The following is a 15,949-nucleotide window of genomic DNA, read 5'->3' as shown; positions in this document are numbered from 1 at the left end:
GAAAACATGCGGAATCCCCTTGACCCAGTCATGCCTCCTTCTAAAGTAGTTCTGCTTTAGGGAGCCCCTTTAATTCCTTTATTTCTTCAGTTCTAGGCCGGAGTCGTCGTTACGCGGAATCTCTTCCTTTGAGTTGTTCCCTTCTCACGGCCTCTGCCGTGCAAAACGCATTCCCAGAGCTCACGCCACCTCGCAGGTGCAACGTCGAGGCCATTGCTGGGGCGGGGGCGGGGGGGGGTGTGTGCAGGAGGAGGGGTGGGGGGAAATGTAAGTACTCAAACGGGTTGTCACACTTTGGGGCCAGTAGTCAGTCTTTCCGACCCCCACAGACGGTGTTTTGGGGTCCAGCGCACCTCTGGACTGGCCTCTGCGGGGCTGAGTGACCAGTCACTACTATTCAGACCAGGGAGAGTGACAGAGAACCCTGAGGAGCTTACACCTTCTCCCCGACTCCCTGCCGGGAAGGAGCCCGAGGCCGTGCCTGAGGGTCCCCCTGCTCCGCCCCCAGGCGGGGGCCGGCTCCTGCGGCCCCCGGGTTCAGGAGGGCTGTGACCCCTGCCAGGCCCAGGGACCGTTCCATTCACTGCCGGCTTTGGGGCCCAGGGGCTCCCTGCCTCCTAGACCTTCCCAGCCGACACCTCCCTCCCCCTCTATCGTAGGTTTTATGTCAAATCAGGGACTGGAGACCAGATCGCCCCCCGGCCCCGCAGACCCTCCCCCGGAGGTGGCAGTGGCACCCCGACCTGGTCCCTGGTCCCCAGCTTGCTCGGCCCACAGGCCGCTCCGCAGCGGGCGCCAGGCGTGGCCCCTGCTCCCCCTGCCCTCGACGGCTCACACGCGGCCCTCGTCCCTGGCAGGGCCCGGGGGCCATGGGACAGGGTGCTGCCACCTCTGTGATAACAGCCAGGCCGGCTGGAGGCTGTGGTGTCACCACGTCCCCCACAATGAACTCATCATTCACACCCGAAGTGTCGTCCGCTGTCGGGTTCAGAATCCGTCCTTGGCGCAGAGGCCGCCGGAGGTGAAAACCGCAGAGCCACGGTGACGGACGCCGGGCTCTGGCTGAGGCCGGTCCCCAGACAGCGGCCTCCGGGAGCAGCCCCCTCTGCTCTCTTCCCCTGGACCCCGAGCGGGTTTCCCAGTGGCTGCAGGGAGAGGCTGACTCAGGCCCGGGACAGAGGGCTTTGGCTGTCACCGGCCCCTCCCCTCTCCGCCGGCCTCACGGGGCTCCCAGGGGAGGAGGAACTGAACGCCCGCTGGGCTCTCTCCCCTGCGGCACTGGCCTCGAGGCCCCGGGGGCTGCTCACGGAGGGGTCCGAGTCCAGCGGCTGTGGGCCCCAAGCCCCTGCCTCTCAGGTCCCCGCCCACGGACAGGCCGCCAAGCCCTCGCCCCTCCAAGAACACGGGCCCTCGTCGGCCGAGATGCCGCCTTCCACCAAGTGCCCAGTGGAATGCGAACACTGGCCTGGCCGTTTCCGTGTCTGGAGAGCTGCTGGCGGGTCCCATGTCCCGGTCATGGTTTCCGAGGACACGAGAGACTGTCGCACAGGAGGAAGGACGCTTTCCCCCAGGATTAGGGTAAAGAGGAGCGATGGAAGACGTGGCCCGGGGGACTGGACTGAACGCAGGAGCCGTGTGCCGATGGCTAGTTCCTGACTGCCAGGGGCCGTGTGTGTGACCCAGGGGGCGGGAGGTTGGCAGGGATGGACGCCTTGCCCGCCTGCTCCGAGGAGGGCGGCCCGAAGGCTCTGCGAGTCCCTTCCAGCTGGGACCCCGGGACGCGCAGCCTCGGGGCAAAGGGCACCGAACGCTGTGGCCACGTGGGGGTGGGGCGTGGGCGGAAACCTTCTCCTCCCAGAAGCCCGCCCCCCCGCAACGCCCCGACCTCTCCCCCAGTGTCCCCTCCGAGTCGGAGCGCAGCGTGCGCGGCCTTCTCCAGCCGCCAGTCCTGCGGAGCACCCCGCGTGGGGGGCGAAGCTCGGTGCCCAGGAGCTGGGGTTACACCTGTGAGTGGTTTCCCAGGTGCTGCCTGCTCATCACCTCCCCCGGACACGTCCCGGATGCCTGCTGACTGCTCTGGGTGCTCCGGTAAACCTGACTGTCCCAAACCGGCCCACTCCCCCAACAGGCCGCCCCCGCCCGCCCAAGCAGGCTCCCCATCAGCGTCAGGCCTGGAGCGGCCCCCACCTCTCGCTTCCGGATCGCTGCAGCAGTCTCTACCTGCTGCCGCCTTTCAGGCCTCGTCTCTGTTTCCAAGACAACAGTCAGAATGCTCTCTTTGAAAAGCAAATCGAACCCTGTCACCCCGCTCCGCGCCCACCAGTGACTCCCACACAGCGAAACTCAACATCCTGGCGACGGCCTGCAAGGCTTCCCGAGGCCGGACCCCCAACACCTGTGGGTCTCCCCGTCTTCCGCTCTCTGCGTGCTCACGTCACGCTGCTGTCTACCGCACCGGCCCCCTGGCTCTTTCTGGAACATTCTCCCCCGTCTGGCCAGGGCGGCCCTGCAGCTCCTTCCAGCCTCCGGGCACTTGCCAGGACAGCCTCCCGGACCCCGGCGCCCTGCGTCTCCCTGCACCCTTGTTCCCCAGAACTCGTCTACCCCCCTGACACGCCCCATTCTCACGTGTCCGGCTGCTGCCTCCCTCCACCGCAGCGCAACCCCCCAGGGCCGGCGCTGTGTCACTTCCCCGCGGACCCCAGGAGCCGAGCACAGCGGAACCCGGCACGGGGCGGGCGCTCGGTGGACGGCTCCAAACCGGTGGGAGAAACCTCCTCTCTCCCCGCATCGTCCGCCAGCTCCTGAGGGGCAGCGGCCCCAGCCCCAGCTGTGACCTGATGCCCAGTCCTGTGCCCGGTCACCACTGCCACTGGCTAGCACTCAGCGGGCGTTTGCCGGTCGGCACGCGGCAGGCGGCCCTGTGCCCTGGTGCTCCGCCCCGTCCGTGCCGCGTGAAGCGGCAGAGCGAGCGCCTGCCCTCCCCTGCCAGTGTGCGCAGGTAAGACACTCACGCACCAACACACACACACACACACACACACCTCTCGCCACGATTCCCTCCGGGGGGGGGGGGGAGCTTTCCCCTTGAAAACATCTGAAAAGCAACGGGAGGGAAAACAAAACACCCCCGAGGGGACCCTGTGAGGTTTCCATATGAAACCTTAATTGTCTCTCTCCTCACCCGAGCACGTGCTCACTGATTTTCAGGAGAGGGGGGAGGAGAGAAACACCGATGTGAGAGGGGAACGCCAACCAGCTGCCTCTTTACACGCCCCGACCACGGACCGAACCTACAGCGCAGGCCTGTGCCCCGGCCAGGAATCGAACCGGTGGCCTGTCGGTTTACCAGACGACGCTCCGACCAGCTGAACCACGCTGGCCAGGGCTGAAATCGTAATGATTGATCACTGTCCTAAAATGCTGTAACATATATGGAATTCAAATTCCAGTGTGTTTTGTCTTTGCATTAGAAGCATTTTAACAAACACGGGTGGGGAGCAGGGACGGGGGTGCTTACGGGAAGTGAATGTGTGCCCGGGAAACAGGGTTTCCACACTGTCACAGACACACTGTTAGAGGGGGTGCTTCCCACCCCCCGCGCCCCTGACCGAGGCAAGGGACTCTGGCCAGAGGAAGCTGCCACCGCCGCATGGCCCCTCCACACCGAGAGAGAGACGCTCGGGGGGGAGACCAGGCCTGGAAGGAGGCACGGACGACAGGCAGGAACAACTCACACTCCCGTCCTGTGCCAGGCGCTGGGGTCGCTCTGAGCCCGGCCCTGGGCGGCAGGCACTGCTCGGGGGGGCAGCCGGCTTGTCCCTGCCCGGGCAGGGCAGCATGGGGAGCGGGCGGTCTGGCAGCTCTGCCCTCCGGGCCGCGTCCTGGTCAATCACGGGCCAGGAGTAGAAGGGGGGGTGGTATGGACCCGGGGGCGGGGGCGACTGAGAAAGTCACGGTCACAGAGTGGCTGACACCTAATCGGTAAGCCCTTCTGGTTTCCCATGATCTCACACATGATCCCCCTTTAACTTCACGGTAACGTCTTAGGGAGATGGCCGTCACCATCATCATCGTCTTCTTCATCACCTTCATCATCACCACTATCATCATCACCATCATATCATCTCCATCATATCATCCCCATCACCACCATCATCATTGTTACCCCACCATCATCATCTTCATCACACCACCAACACCACCAATAATATCCCCTTCACCACCATCATCATCGTCACCCCCATCATCATCTTCATCACGTCACCATCACTACCACCATCAACACGGCAGCCGCCACCATTGCCGCCTCCCCCCTCCCCCCGCTCCCCCCCTCCCCCTCCCCATCGTCCCCTCCAGGTGGGAGGTGGAGAGTGAGGCTCCTGAAGCGTCAGGTCGTTTGCCCCCGGTCACACCCCTGGTGTGCTCAGTGGGGGCTTCTGAGTCCAGACGGTTTGCTCTCTGTGCTCTGCTGCCGTTCCCTCCTCGGCCGGGAATTCCGAACGGTAAGAGCCAAAGACTGAAAAACAGCGGCAGCTTCAGGATTCCTGTCGGCCGAGTACTTAGCACGGCAGCTTCACTGGCAGAACGGGGGGGGGGGGGGGGCTAGCCCCCCGCCGGAGGCTGTGTGCACAGCAAGCGTACACCATCTCACTCAGGCTGTACAGTGCAGACCACTCAGGACAGCAAGGCGCTCTGAAGAAGCGTGCTATCAGGGTTCGACATTCTCACTTACTGTTCGGTGTTTAAAGACACTGACGGACAGTCACAGGGGCTGAGACCCGCCGCACCCTAAAGGCACCCGGGCATCACTCGGCGTGTGAACCAGCCATCGGAGGGGCTGCCCGTCCTCACGGTGCGCCGTGTAATCCCTCCGAGCGCGGCCAAGACCGCCTCCTGCAAGCCACACCTGCCTCTCCCACGGATTCTCCGACGTGCTCTTCCTCACGTACCGCCCACCAGGGCGCTGCCACAACTCGGAAGAGAACTCCCACTGTCACCCTCTGCTCCCTCCCCCAGTGCCCTGGATGCTGGTTTATCCGGAAAGCCCAACGGGGTGCACCTGCTCAGCCAGCGGACCCCGTCTGTGCTCTGAAAGCCACGCCACGTCCTCCCTGCTTCTTGGCTCGTTGCTTCCCGCACGGAAGGGACAGTTTAGAATGGAGTCAAGAGGCGGAAGGGACCAGCTGTTTGAGTTGTACAGTGTAAATATTTAGACTTCTAACTCCCAGGGACCCAAAAAGGAAAAATTAGGGGGGAAAGGTGTCCTCCTAACCTCATCGGTTTCCAGAAGGCGATAAGTTGTTCTTCCTTCTCTTTATTTGACTTACAAATGATTATTTCCTAGGGTTAAAGGTCCTAACACAGCAGAGGTACCCCTGCCCAAGATCTTTCCTCTGCTCACCGGGTTACCTGCCGGGTCACGGAAATCTCCACAAATCTCGACGCACTGTCTTCTTTCCCCCTCAGCTGGGGAGACAGAAGCCTCCTGAAACCGCTCTGAAAATTCACGTCTTTCTGACTTTCATATTTTAAGGTCCAAAATTGTCCCTTAACAAGGACCCATCCCTGGTCTTGAAGCATCTCCGGCCCGGAGCGTCTGTTAAGCGAGCAGAGGCGCGTGGGGAAAGCCTGAGAGACACGGAAGGTCCGCGTGGGAAAGACGGATGACCAGATACATCACCATGGACTCGCCTTCTGGAGCAAACCGGCTGCTCCACCTGCCTCCGGAGAGTTCCTCCAGCAGAGCTCAAGCTCTTTCCCCAACACGCCACCCAAACCCAGCCAGGGGGTTGTGCTTTCTGCTTCCACAGGGAATGACCGACAGACGCGCTCTCTGCGCTCAGCGCGGAGTGACGTGGTTTCCAGCCCCAACGTCCCGGTTTGCCTCTCGACCAGGACGGAGCACGCCCGGCCCTGGGCCGCCCCTCCCCCACCCGGCGCTCCTGCTGCGGGCTCCTCCGCCTCCCAGCGGGCCGGGCCGCTCCGCGTTCAGCCGCAGCGCAGCCTGGGACGCGCGGATCTCCGACAGAGTGCGCGCACGCACAGCCTCCTGCCGGGGCTGCATCTGGGGGCTCGTTTTCTTCTCTCCAGTCGTACTTGCTAGGGCCAGTCCCTGTTGCTTTGTTTCGTGTTTGATCTTGTCCTTCCCGGCTCTGCTCTGCCTTTCTCCTGGAACTTGAGATAGTTGGGCTTTCGGCTGGGCTCCTCTAGTCCCTTTTCCATCCTTACAACTTTCTTCTGAAATCAACCGAATTGTAAACTTCTTCCCCGGACGCCACCGCTGTTTGGCAAGCGATCGCCAGGCGACGTCCGTGAGGCCATCCACAAGCAAAGGAGAGGTCGGGTCCGCTGACGCCGGCTGGGCACCGCAGGCCACGGGGGGCATGGCGAGCGAGGCGGACCCCTCCCCTCTCCCGAGCGCGCCGACTTGCGTAGGCGTCGGGACCGCGCTCAAGCATCGGGTCCTGATGCGCTTCACCGCTGACGTAATAGCGACACGTTTCCTTTTCTGTACACACATCGCGTGGCCACACGTGCAGTGGCTGGGCCTACACACACCCGGGCTTTCAGCTCCAGCCCCGTGGGAGGTCAGGTCCGCGTGCTGCGAGCCGTCCCCGAGAACACTGCTGGCAGCTCGAGGAGACCTCCTGTGAGTGCCTGATGCCCGATGTGTCTGTGCGACGGTGGGCCCCTGCTGCCGCGGCTGATCTCAGCGGGTGCCTGCGCGGTCCCCGGAGGGGGGGCTGGGTGGCGGCCGAGAGCCCACGTAGCCGCGGGGCCGTGTGCCGTTTCAGTGTGTGCGCCCGAGAGGACGCCGGCTCCTGGGCAGCGGCCTCGGGAGCCTCCCTGGACGTCCCTGGGAAGGGACCACTCCGCGGGAACCAGAGGCCAAGCTCCCACAGGCATGAATTGCTGGGGAGGGGGAGGGGGAGGGGGAGGGGGAAGGCCGCGTCTGCGCCCAGCCCCAGGGACAAAGAGCGCGGGGAGGACGGCTGCCAGCCGAAGCTTTTGTCCCGGAATCCGGAGCGGACAGCGTTCCAGGCAGCCGGGCGCTCGGGGAGAGCAGCGTGACCGGCTTCTCTCAGCCCAGGGAACCGGGCGGCCTCCTCCCGCCCCTCCTCGCGGCCAGGGTCCCGGGAGACCCCAGGCGCGGGTGGTTCTGAGAGAGGTCCCACACAGCTGAATGGCTGGGATCTCGTTCACAAGCCCGAAATGGGGCCTGGTCCAGCACAAAGCTCCGCCTCCCTCCAGCCAGTGGGCCTCTGCTTCTCACGCTTTTTCTGGAGGCTCTGACTCGACCAGTCTGGGCTCTCTGGACTGACGGGTTTCGTAAATAATCTTAATGTAATCTTGCTTCCTTCCTTCTTTCCTTCAATTCTGGCAAGGGCGAATGTGATTCAGTAAACAGCGTCAAAGTGTGCGAGACCCCGGCAGGCTGTATCACTGTTTACCTGTTTTTAAAAATCTCCCTCGGCTTCCTAAGCCGTTTCCACGGGGAGACAGGAGGTGGCCGTGGACTCAGTGAGGCTTCTCGTCTGGAGACGCCTTTTGCAGCTTCCTCGCTCTCCCTGAGTCTGTGCTTCCCTCCCTCTGACGGGGACCCGCCGCCCGCTCTCGCACTTGGCCTGGGGACAGGCGGGAGGTTTGGTTCAACGTGAGTGGCATTTTCCCAGCCACCTGCTGGTCCAAGCGCGTCAGCTGGCCAGAGCAGGACAGTGGAGGGGGCTGCCCTTGGCCCGAGCCCCGCCCCCCCCACCCCCCCACCCCGGGGAGTGCTTCTCCCTGGGGAGGTCGGGACAATGCTCCCGGAGGCAGGGATGCAGGACGGGGGTGTTCCTGTGTGCTGCACGGGCTCTGGGGAGCATTTGACGGCCTGGCCCAGCTCCCAGGCCCCTGTGCTCTGTCCGGAGGCGAGATCTTAACAGGCACATGCGTGTCTGGGGAATGGAGGACCCCGAGAAACACTGGGCACCGATGACCACACGTGGACTCGTGGTGCTGCTGTTCCGGTCACTGCCCTTGACCACGGACCCCCGAGCAGACCCAACACGCAGGCAGCCGGGGCTCTGGTTCTGAGGGAGGGAGCTCTCGCTGCAGCTGGAATGCGGGCCGGCGAGCAGTTCCGGCCGCTGACCCACTGAGTGACCGCCCCTGGGGTTGTTTCCTCCCACACGCCACCCCGTTCTGTTCTGGGGGGCTGGCCCAGGGCCTGCGCCTGGCACTTTTTCTCATCATCATCATCATCATCATCATCGGGATTGTTCTAGTTATCACTGCTGTTACTATGTTACTACCCCCCCCCCCCCCCCCCCGGCCAGTATGACCAACCTGCGCCAGGCTGGCTGGCGAGCAGGCCCAGGGAGGGCACAGGGGAAGCCCTTTCGTTTGCCAAGTTTGAACCCACCATGGAAAGGCCCCTCTGGTCCCAGCTCACGGGGCTCTCAGGGCCCTGTGTCAGACCCACGGCCCCCCCAGGGAAGGGCAGTGCACCGGGGGGTATCGTTTCCCAAGCAGCAGGAAGACGAGGTTGTTGGAGGTGTTTGGAAAGCCAGCCTCTGTGTGTGTGTGTGTGTGTGTGTGAGAGAGAGAGTGAGAGAGAGAGAGAGTGAGAGAGAGAAATAGTGAAACAGAAAGAGAAACATAGAGAGAGAAGCACACACACACACACACACACACACACACAGAAACAGAGAGAGAAGAGAGAGGGGAATAAATACCGGGTCTCCGGCGGTAGCTGGGTGACAGCCGCTCTCTCTCTACCCACAGGGACCCCCCCCCCCCCCCCCCCGTTCAGGAGCACAGTCACACGCCAGTGCCTCTTTGTTCTGTGAACCTTAACGTCTCCTGTAGCCGCAGAACACAGTAGCTGAAGCAAACAGGATCTCAGGAAGGCAGGTAAAAATACGCACTGTGGGCACGACTCATTGTTCCTCCCCCCCAGGTCTCTATGTGGTCCGTACATCCAGATGAATGTATTTTCACTTGTAACCAAACGGCCCTCCTTTCTAAATCTATGCGCCTTCGGGGGGAGAGAGTCCTTTAACAATGTGTCCGTCACAAGGAACTATGGTTGCCTTAGCAACAAGGTCCTCGGCATTTTTCTTCCTTTGTGTTAAGGAAACTCCTTGTACCCAAAGTGTTTTTGCGCTCTGAGGCCAGCGAGGTGGGCCGGCAGCCCGGCTGACACCCGTGGTCGGAAGTCCCTGAGGAGGAGGCCACTCGCCGGGCAGAGACGACGCTGCAGCCTAGAACCAGGTCCCAGAGGGTGTGAGCCCCGGCCTCGTGTTCCGTGTTCCGGGGCAGAGCACGGCCCCGAGAGGCCGAATGGCCTGTGGGGGACCCTGCAGACAGGTGGCCGCAGGTGCAGGCCCCTGACCCCCTCTCCGGGCCGTTCCCACCCCCGCAGACCTCTGAGAAGTTGTCTCTCAGCTCAGGCTCTGTAAGTAAGTCCTGCTTTGAATACATGCGTCACCTGTCAGTAAACCCTGCACGGACTCTCTCCATGCGTCACCTTCCAGGTGTTCCGCGGGGCCGTGTCTGTGAGCACAGAGCGCGCGTTAGTGTTTGCTGAGAGCCCCCGCGTGCCAGGCCTCCAACCTGCCTGTCTCCTGAGGCCTGCACTCTGTTCTGTGAGTGGGTAAACCGAGGCACGGCGCGGGGAAGCGGCACGCCCTGGTGCTGCGACGACCCCAGAGCAGCGCTCTCGCGGTGCCCCCCACCCCCCCAGAGCCCGCCTGGAACGACGCAGCCCCTGGACGAACTTCCACAGAAGTTGGCGAAGGTGAGCCGTGACCCTGGAAACCAAACACAGATGCTCCGGATGTCGGGTTTACAAGAGCCCTCGCTCTAATCTCCGGAGATTAGGCCAAATGAGACACTCGGTCTGGAATGCAGGGAAGCGCGACGCCAGCGCGAGGACGCTCGTTGGAACCTATCGGCTCAACCCGACAGGTGTTGCTGCCCACGCAAAGGGCGCTGAGGGTTAGCAAAACAAACACGTCCCTTAAGGCCCATAGGCGCCGTGAGGCCGAGTGAGAATTTGAATCTGAATCCTGCCCGCCCCCCAACTCGATTCTGCAGCGTGCCTGCTGAGGTCAAAACAATGACCTTGAAGCTTAGGGGTGCCCCCGGCCCCCACCAGGCGCTGGGCTCCCCCACCCCCGCCCTGCGGGGCCTGACCTCTGCTGGGTGTGGCGCACAGCCCGCACTGCAAGCACCGGCCTGCAGGTGGCGCCCGTTAGCACCGTCGCGGAGGTCACCGAGCCCGAGCTGCGGTCGGTTTTTAAATCATGAAGGAGCAAATACCGCAGCAGGCTTAGCCAGAGACAACACCTGCGAGCGGAGCGAGGCGCCCTGAGGTCCAGCGGCAGTGGCTCAGACGACAGCAGCACCAGGGGCTCCGGCCAGTGGCCACCAAGCCCCAGCAGATTTAAGCTGCCGTCGAAACCCAAGCCGTGGCTGTAAACATTTCCGAGGCCAGAACCAAACGCAGAAAGACCGACATCCACACGATACACCGCGAGAGGGTCCTAGTAGGTATCTGTGCCCTTGGAATGTCCTTCAGTGAGCTTGAATACTTGGGTATCCCCCAAACCCGGCTCGTGCTCCTTTAAAAATCATTTCATAGAGTTCTTGCAAAGTTAGCCTAGACATGGTTTCCTAGGGAAAACAGCTGAATTTGGGGGACTCCCTGAGTCCAGAACACCGTGTATTCAGACAGCTCCCCAGAGCCCCTGCCTGCGGGCCAGTGTCCTGGGCAGCCTTTGAGGACCGCAGTGGCAGATGGCTAGATTACCGTGTGAAATCACAGCCCTCCGGCCACATCCCACCGCCCGGCTCTACCCGTGGAAAGCCGTGAAATGGGACGGGAAAGCCGGCCGTGTGCCGGTGGGTGTCCCGGCCGCACATCCGGCCTGGAAGAGAGAGGGAGAGGCAGGGGGGTTGGGGCCCGAGGAAGAGTGAGGGGAGGACCCGGGGTGGGTGGGGCAGGCGGCGCAGGTCAAAGCAGTGGGGGTCCGTGGAGGACCGTCCCATCCCCTGTCCCCTGTCCCCCTCCTGCTGCTGCGGTGGCTTCCCTCAAGGTGCCGGTGAGACAGCCCAGGAGGGGAGTGGGGGAAAGACTTAGTTCCATTTCCCAAGCTACACTCGACTGGGTCTAGTCCTGACCAAACAAGTGTACAGAGGCACGGCCCCACCCCCTGGCCCCGCTGCTCGGCCTCGGGCTCCTTGGGCGGCCACAGGGACCCCCACCACCGCCGTCCCAGCCGGAGGGCACTCGAGAAGGTCCTCCGGTCCTTGCCCGAACCGGGCAGCAGTTTCCAGCAGACCAGCGTGGCTGCCGGCAGAAAGACGTATTTACCTTCACCAAAAATATCATCCTCTTCGTCGACCGGGAACTCCTCCGGGTCCGGAGACTGCATCGCGGCGAGGGCGGTCCGAGCGCGGCAGGCAGGGGCAGGCGGTCCTGGCAGTGGCCCTGGCGTCCCAGCTGCCACACGGCCCTGGGCGGTTTCCTTCCCCGTTGCCTAAGCCCCGGGGAGGGCAGCTTCCGCCTCAGCCCCGGAGAGCGGCTTCATTCATACCAACAGGCTGCCTGCGCCGTATGACGGCTGACGGCTGCGTGCCGGGTGGGGCGCCCTCGGCCCCCGCGGGAGGAATTCTCCTGGACGGGGCTGCTCGGCCGGCGGGGTCTCCCCACAGACAGGGCTCCGGGCCTGAGCCCCGTGACTTCTGTGTCAAAGCCACAGCTCTCGCCGTGCCTCAAAGAGGAAGGTGGGCTCTCAACAGTCGTGTGAGCCTGAACACAATGAGTCATGTTGAAAGAGGAGGGCTCACATTCTCCTGTCCTGGGTTTGCTCCAGTGACAGTTCAGCTGACAGAAATGCGGCCACCCAGGACCTGGCTGTCCCTGCACATAGCGACAGCTGCCCTGCTGCCCTTTCCCCGTGCAGACTCCTCGCACGTGGGGATTCCGGCCTCGACGGCGCTGAAACCTGACGTGACGCACCTCCAGGCTCTTACGGGGCCCATTCAATCGATGGCCAATCAATAGGTAACCAGTCGGGGTCAGACAACTTCCGTTTCACCATGTTTTCCCAGCCTGGTTCTTTAGACTGGGTCGCTGCAGGGGCCGGGAGAAAGCGTCACGCCACAGGCGGCTCCCCCCAGAGGGAGCTGCTGGCGGCCGCACCACGGCGGCCGGCTCCCCGGCGCTGAGTTCCTTGTGGCCGTTCAAACCAGATCTCGAGTGGTGGTGCTGCCTGCATTGTCGGTGGGAGTCCCGGGCTCTCGGCCGAGCGGTCAAACCTCCCAGAGGGTCAGAAGCTCAGAAGATGCAAACTCGGAGGGTGGTGGGGAGCCTGGACCCAGGGTGATTCCTTCTGGGGACTTCTCTTATGGAGGAGGCTGTCATGATACGTGGATACATTTCAATAGGCCTTATTTTTAGAACAGTTTTAGGTTCGCAGCAAACTTGCCTGGCAAGGCACCGGGGTCGCCCACACCCCCCGCCTCACACCCGCGCAGCCCCCTCCTCCAGGACACCCCCTCGGAGGGGCGCAGCGGTCACACCCGGTGAGCCCGCACCGCCGCGCCGTCTGCACCCAGCGCCCTCGCCGCAGCGCACGGCTCGCCCTCCGTGGTGCCCGTTCTCCGAGTTCCGACGGTCACACACGTAACGCCACGCAGCCGCCCTGGTAGAGCCGCACGAAGGGGTCTTATGGCCTGAAGATCCCGCGTCCCGCCTGTCCGTCCACCCCAGCGCCGGGCCGTGGCGGAACGTCTCACCGTCCCCGCGTGTTGCCTGTCCCAGAATGCCACGCGCTGGGCGCGCGCAGCACGCGGCCTCTTCAGGGGGCTCCTTGCACGCCGTGGTGGGTCCGCGAGGGGCCCCCGTGTCTTCTCACGGCCCGATGGCTGACGGAGTTGGGCGGTCCGGCTGCTGCCCGGCTGACCCGCCGCCTGCGGCAGCACGTCTCGGTGGCTCCCCAGTCTTGCCGGCTATGCGCAAAGCTGCCGTGAGCACCTCCGTGCGCGGGTTTCTGTGTGGACGTGAGTTTCCAGGTGCTTCGGGCCCACGCGGAGGACCGTGTGCGATAAGAGTAAGCTGGACGGTCCGAGAGACCTGGGCTGTCCCCCCGGGGGGGGCGGCACCGCCCGCACGCCCAGCCGCAGGGACGGGCATCCCTGCCCCCCCACGTCCCCGCAGCACTCGGCGGCGTCAGAGCCCTGACTGTGGACACGCTGACGCTGTGTGCTGGCCGCCCTTTGTGCTGATGGGGGCTTCCGAGGAGCCCCCGGTGCTGCTCTGCCAGCGGAGCCCCTGGCCCCGAGTGCGCCCTTGAAAGGACACCCGCTTCTCCCTGGGAGCGGAGGAGACGCAGGCCGGACAGGTCTGGCCGGGAGAGGCGCCCCCTGCAGGCACTCCGGCGAGTAGCCGTGAGGAGCCGCCCGCGGCCCAGCGGTGGGCTCTGCGCCCCTGCGGCCCTGGCTGCTGTGGGGTCCCCACCGAGCACGCGCAGTGTGGGCCCGCCGGGGCCGCCCACTGCCCGCCGCCCGGGCTGGGACCACCCCAGGGGAGAGTGTGGAAATGTGTGGGTGTTGGGGCTTGCACAACGACGGGGGTGTTACTGGTATCAGCATCTCGGGGACCTTCCTGCAAGGCAGGGGGTGTGGCTCGCGGGGAAGAACGGTTCCGCCCCAAATGCCAGTCATGCCCCTCCCCCCCCTGAGAAAGGCCTGGCCCGCCGCTGGGGCTGCCGCCTTCCTCCAAACCTCCCGCCCCGCCCTCCACCGCCCTTCACCCCGATGCACTCAAGGGACATCTGTGGTCAGGGGTCCCACTGAATGATCTAAGTGAGCTGAGCTGCAAGGGGCTGGCCTGTGATCACGGCGGTGCAGCCACTGTGGGGCACAGCCCGGGGCTTCCTCAAAGAACCGAAACTCCAGCGGCGGTGCGACCCAGCGACTCCTCTCGGGGCATTTACCCGCAAGGGGCAGGACAAGGTCTCGAACGGGCACTCGCCCACCGGGTTTGTGGCGGCACCGGTCCCAGCCGCAGTCGGGGTCCGGAAGGCACCCAGGGGTCCGTGGGTGGGAGAGCGGCGAACGGAATGTGCCGTGTGCCCACAGTGGCATGTCCCCCGGCCTGAGGAAGGAGGGAGCCCGTCCCAGGCTGCGGCACGGACGAACCTGGAAGACACCGCTGAATGAACTAAGGCAGCCGCTACCCAGACGAACACTGCTCGACTGCACGTCTGTGAAGGGTCTGAGGGCGTCAGCGTCGCAGACACCGAGAGCAGACTGGTGGCTGCCAGGGGCCGGGGGCCGGGGTCTGGGGGTTTGTTCCACAGGCAAGCGGTTCCGTCAGGCCAGCGTAGAGAGTTCTAGACGCTAGAGATGTGACGTGCGTGCAGCTGTCAGCGCTGCAGCACAGACTGAAACAGGGAGCAGGCCGGTGTGGGCTGTGTGTTCTGTGCCACCGTGTGCACGGCCGCGGGCCCTGCGCAGGAGACGGGGCTGTGGCCCGCGTTGGCTGGGGCTGGGGGAGGGGACCGGTGTCCCCGCTGGGCCGGACCACACTCCTCGCCCTTTGTCCTTGCTCTTCAGCCTTCCTGACCCCGGAGGCGGGGGCTCTCACCCGGTTCACAGAGGAAGAGCTCACAGGACTCGCGTGGGCCTGCATGGATACGAGCGGCCGCCTGGACCAGCACCAGCACCAGCGCCCGCACCGCGGCTCCCGGCGGAACAGCTCTGCACCCCGGGGCATCGGGCACCCCGGCGTCCCCGTGGGTCTTGGGGGTCCTCGCCACTTCTGGTCTCTCCTGCCTCAGAACCACCCAGTGGGCGAGTTGGCCTAAGCTTCTCGGCCGTCTCCTCGGGGCGGGTGCAACTGTGGAGCTCCCAGTCCCTCTGCTGGGTCCTAGCCCCCTGGACCCCAGAATGTGGCTACTTGGAAGTAAGGCCATTGCTGATGTGACGGGTGAAGATGAGGTCCCACTCGGGTGTGGTGGGCTGCTGACCCCATGTGACCTGTTCTTCTACACAGGGGTGGGGGGGTGTAGGCAGGGAGGACACTGGGGGAGATGGAGACAGACAGATGGGAATCTGCCAGACAGCTGGCAGATACCGGGGTGAGTCGGGAACCTACCCCCTTTCTCCATCACGGAAGGAGCCAGTCTTGCTGACACCTTGACCTTGGGCTTCAGCATCAGAGCTGTGACGCTGTAGCTGTCTGTTGTTTAAGCCCCTGGTCTGGGGCGCTGCGTTAGGAAGGTCTCCAGACGAGGCAGGGGGGTTGTGAAGCCTGTCCGTGGTGGGACCGGAGCTCCCACCGGTGACACTGTCTCCCTCGGAGCACTTCGCAGGCGGCAAATTATTGCTTTAAACCGTAAGCCAGGCCAAAGGTTCACGATTAATAAAGAGCTGATCCTTATAACCTGAATTCTCACACCGCAAACTAGTCATGACCGTGTCGATTTTCACACGCCCAACACAACCCGTGCCCGGCCCCTTACACGTCCACTTAAAACGGGCCCCCCCGTGGCTGAAATACAGTAGGCGCACACGGGTGTTTCTCAAGTGGAAAAGAATGTGAAACGATGAGGGCGAAACGTCCAGAAACAGAAAGGAGAACAAAGCAGGAGAGAGGAATTGAAACTGTGTGGAGTGGTTGGAATCCAGGAAGAAAAAGAAAGTAAAAACCCCACGGAACCAGAAATACTCTTATCTCTGGGCAACTTTGCCCACAGCAACACACGGAATGTGCCGGACCGCAGAGGGCCACCACCAAGCCGCCGGCACTGCAGGGGCCTGGTTTTTAATGGTGTTCCTGTTTCCACGCGGCGAAGGGCGGCACCCACTGTGGGGTGACAGCCCGCCCGGAGGCTGTGCAGGCCTCCGCTCACCCCCCACCGCTGCAGGGGCGTCCCCCGGAGGTCCGGGCCGC

The 15,949-nt window shown here is 63.7% G+C and overlaps 1 protein-coding gene across 3 annotated transcripts in view; it reads right to left on the bottom strand.

Moving 5' to 3' along the window:
• The window catches only part of RIPOR2 (RHO family interacting cell polarization regulator 2), a 78,563-nt gene extending 66,954 nt beyond the window's left edge, over window positions 1-11,609 (bottom strand). For 2 of the 3 annotated variants that reach the window (XM_028503386.2, XM_036015015.1), the window contains exon 1: window positions 11,363-11,609. In XM_028503386.2, coding sequence (XP_028359187.2) covers window positions 11,363-11,423 — 61 coding nt within the window. In that variant the 5' untranslated portion in view covers window positions 11,424-11,609. The remainder of the gene's footprint in view (window positions 1-11,362) is intronic. The other variant, XM_028503388.2, reaches the window with a different exon arrangement.
• Window positions 11,610-15,949: the final 4,340 nt, after the last annotated feature.

Source organism: Phyllostomus discolor, chromosome 14, assembly GCF_004126475.2.
Source record: "Phyllostomus discolor isolate MPI-MPIP mPhyDis1 chromosome 14, mPhyDis1.pri.v3, whole genome shotgun sequence".
In the NCBI taxonomy this organism is placed as follows: Eukaryota; Metazoa; Chordata; class Mammalia; order Chiroptera; family Phyllostomidae; genus Phyllostomus; species Phyllostomus discolor.
This window is presented reverse-complemented; position numbering and strand designations above follow the sequence as displayed.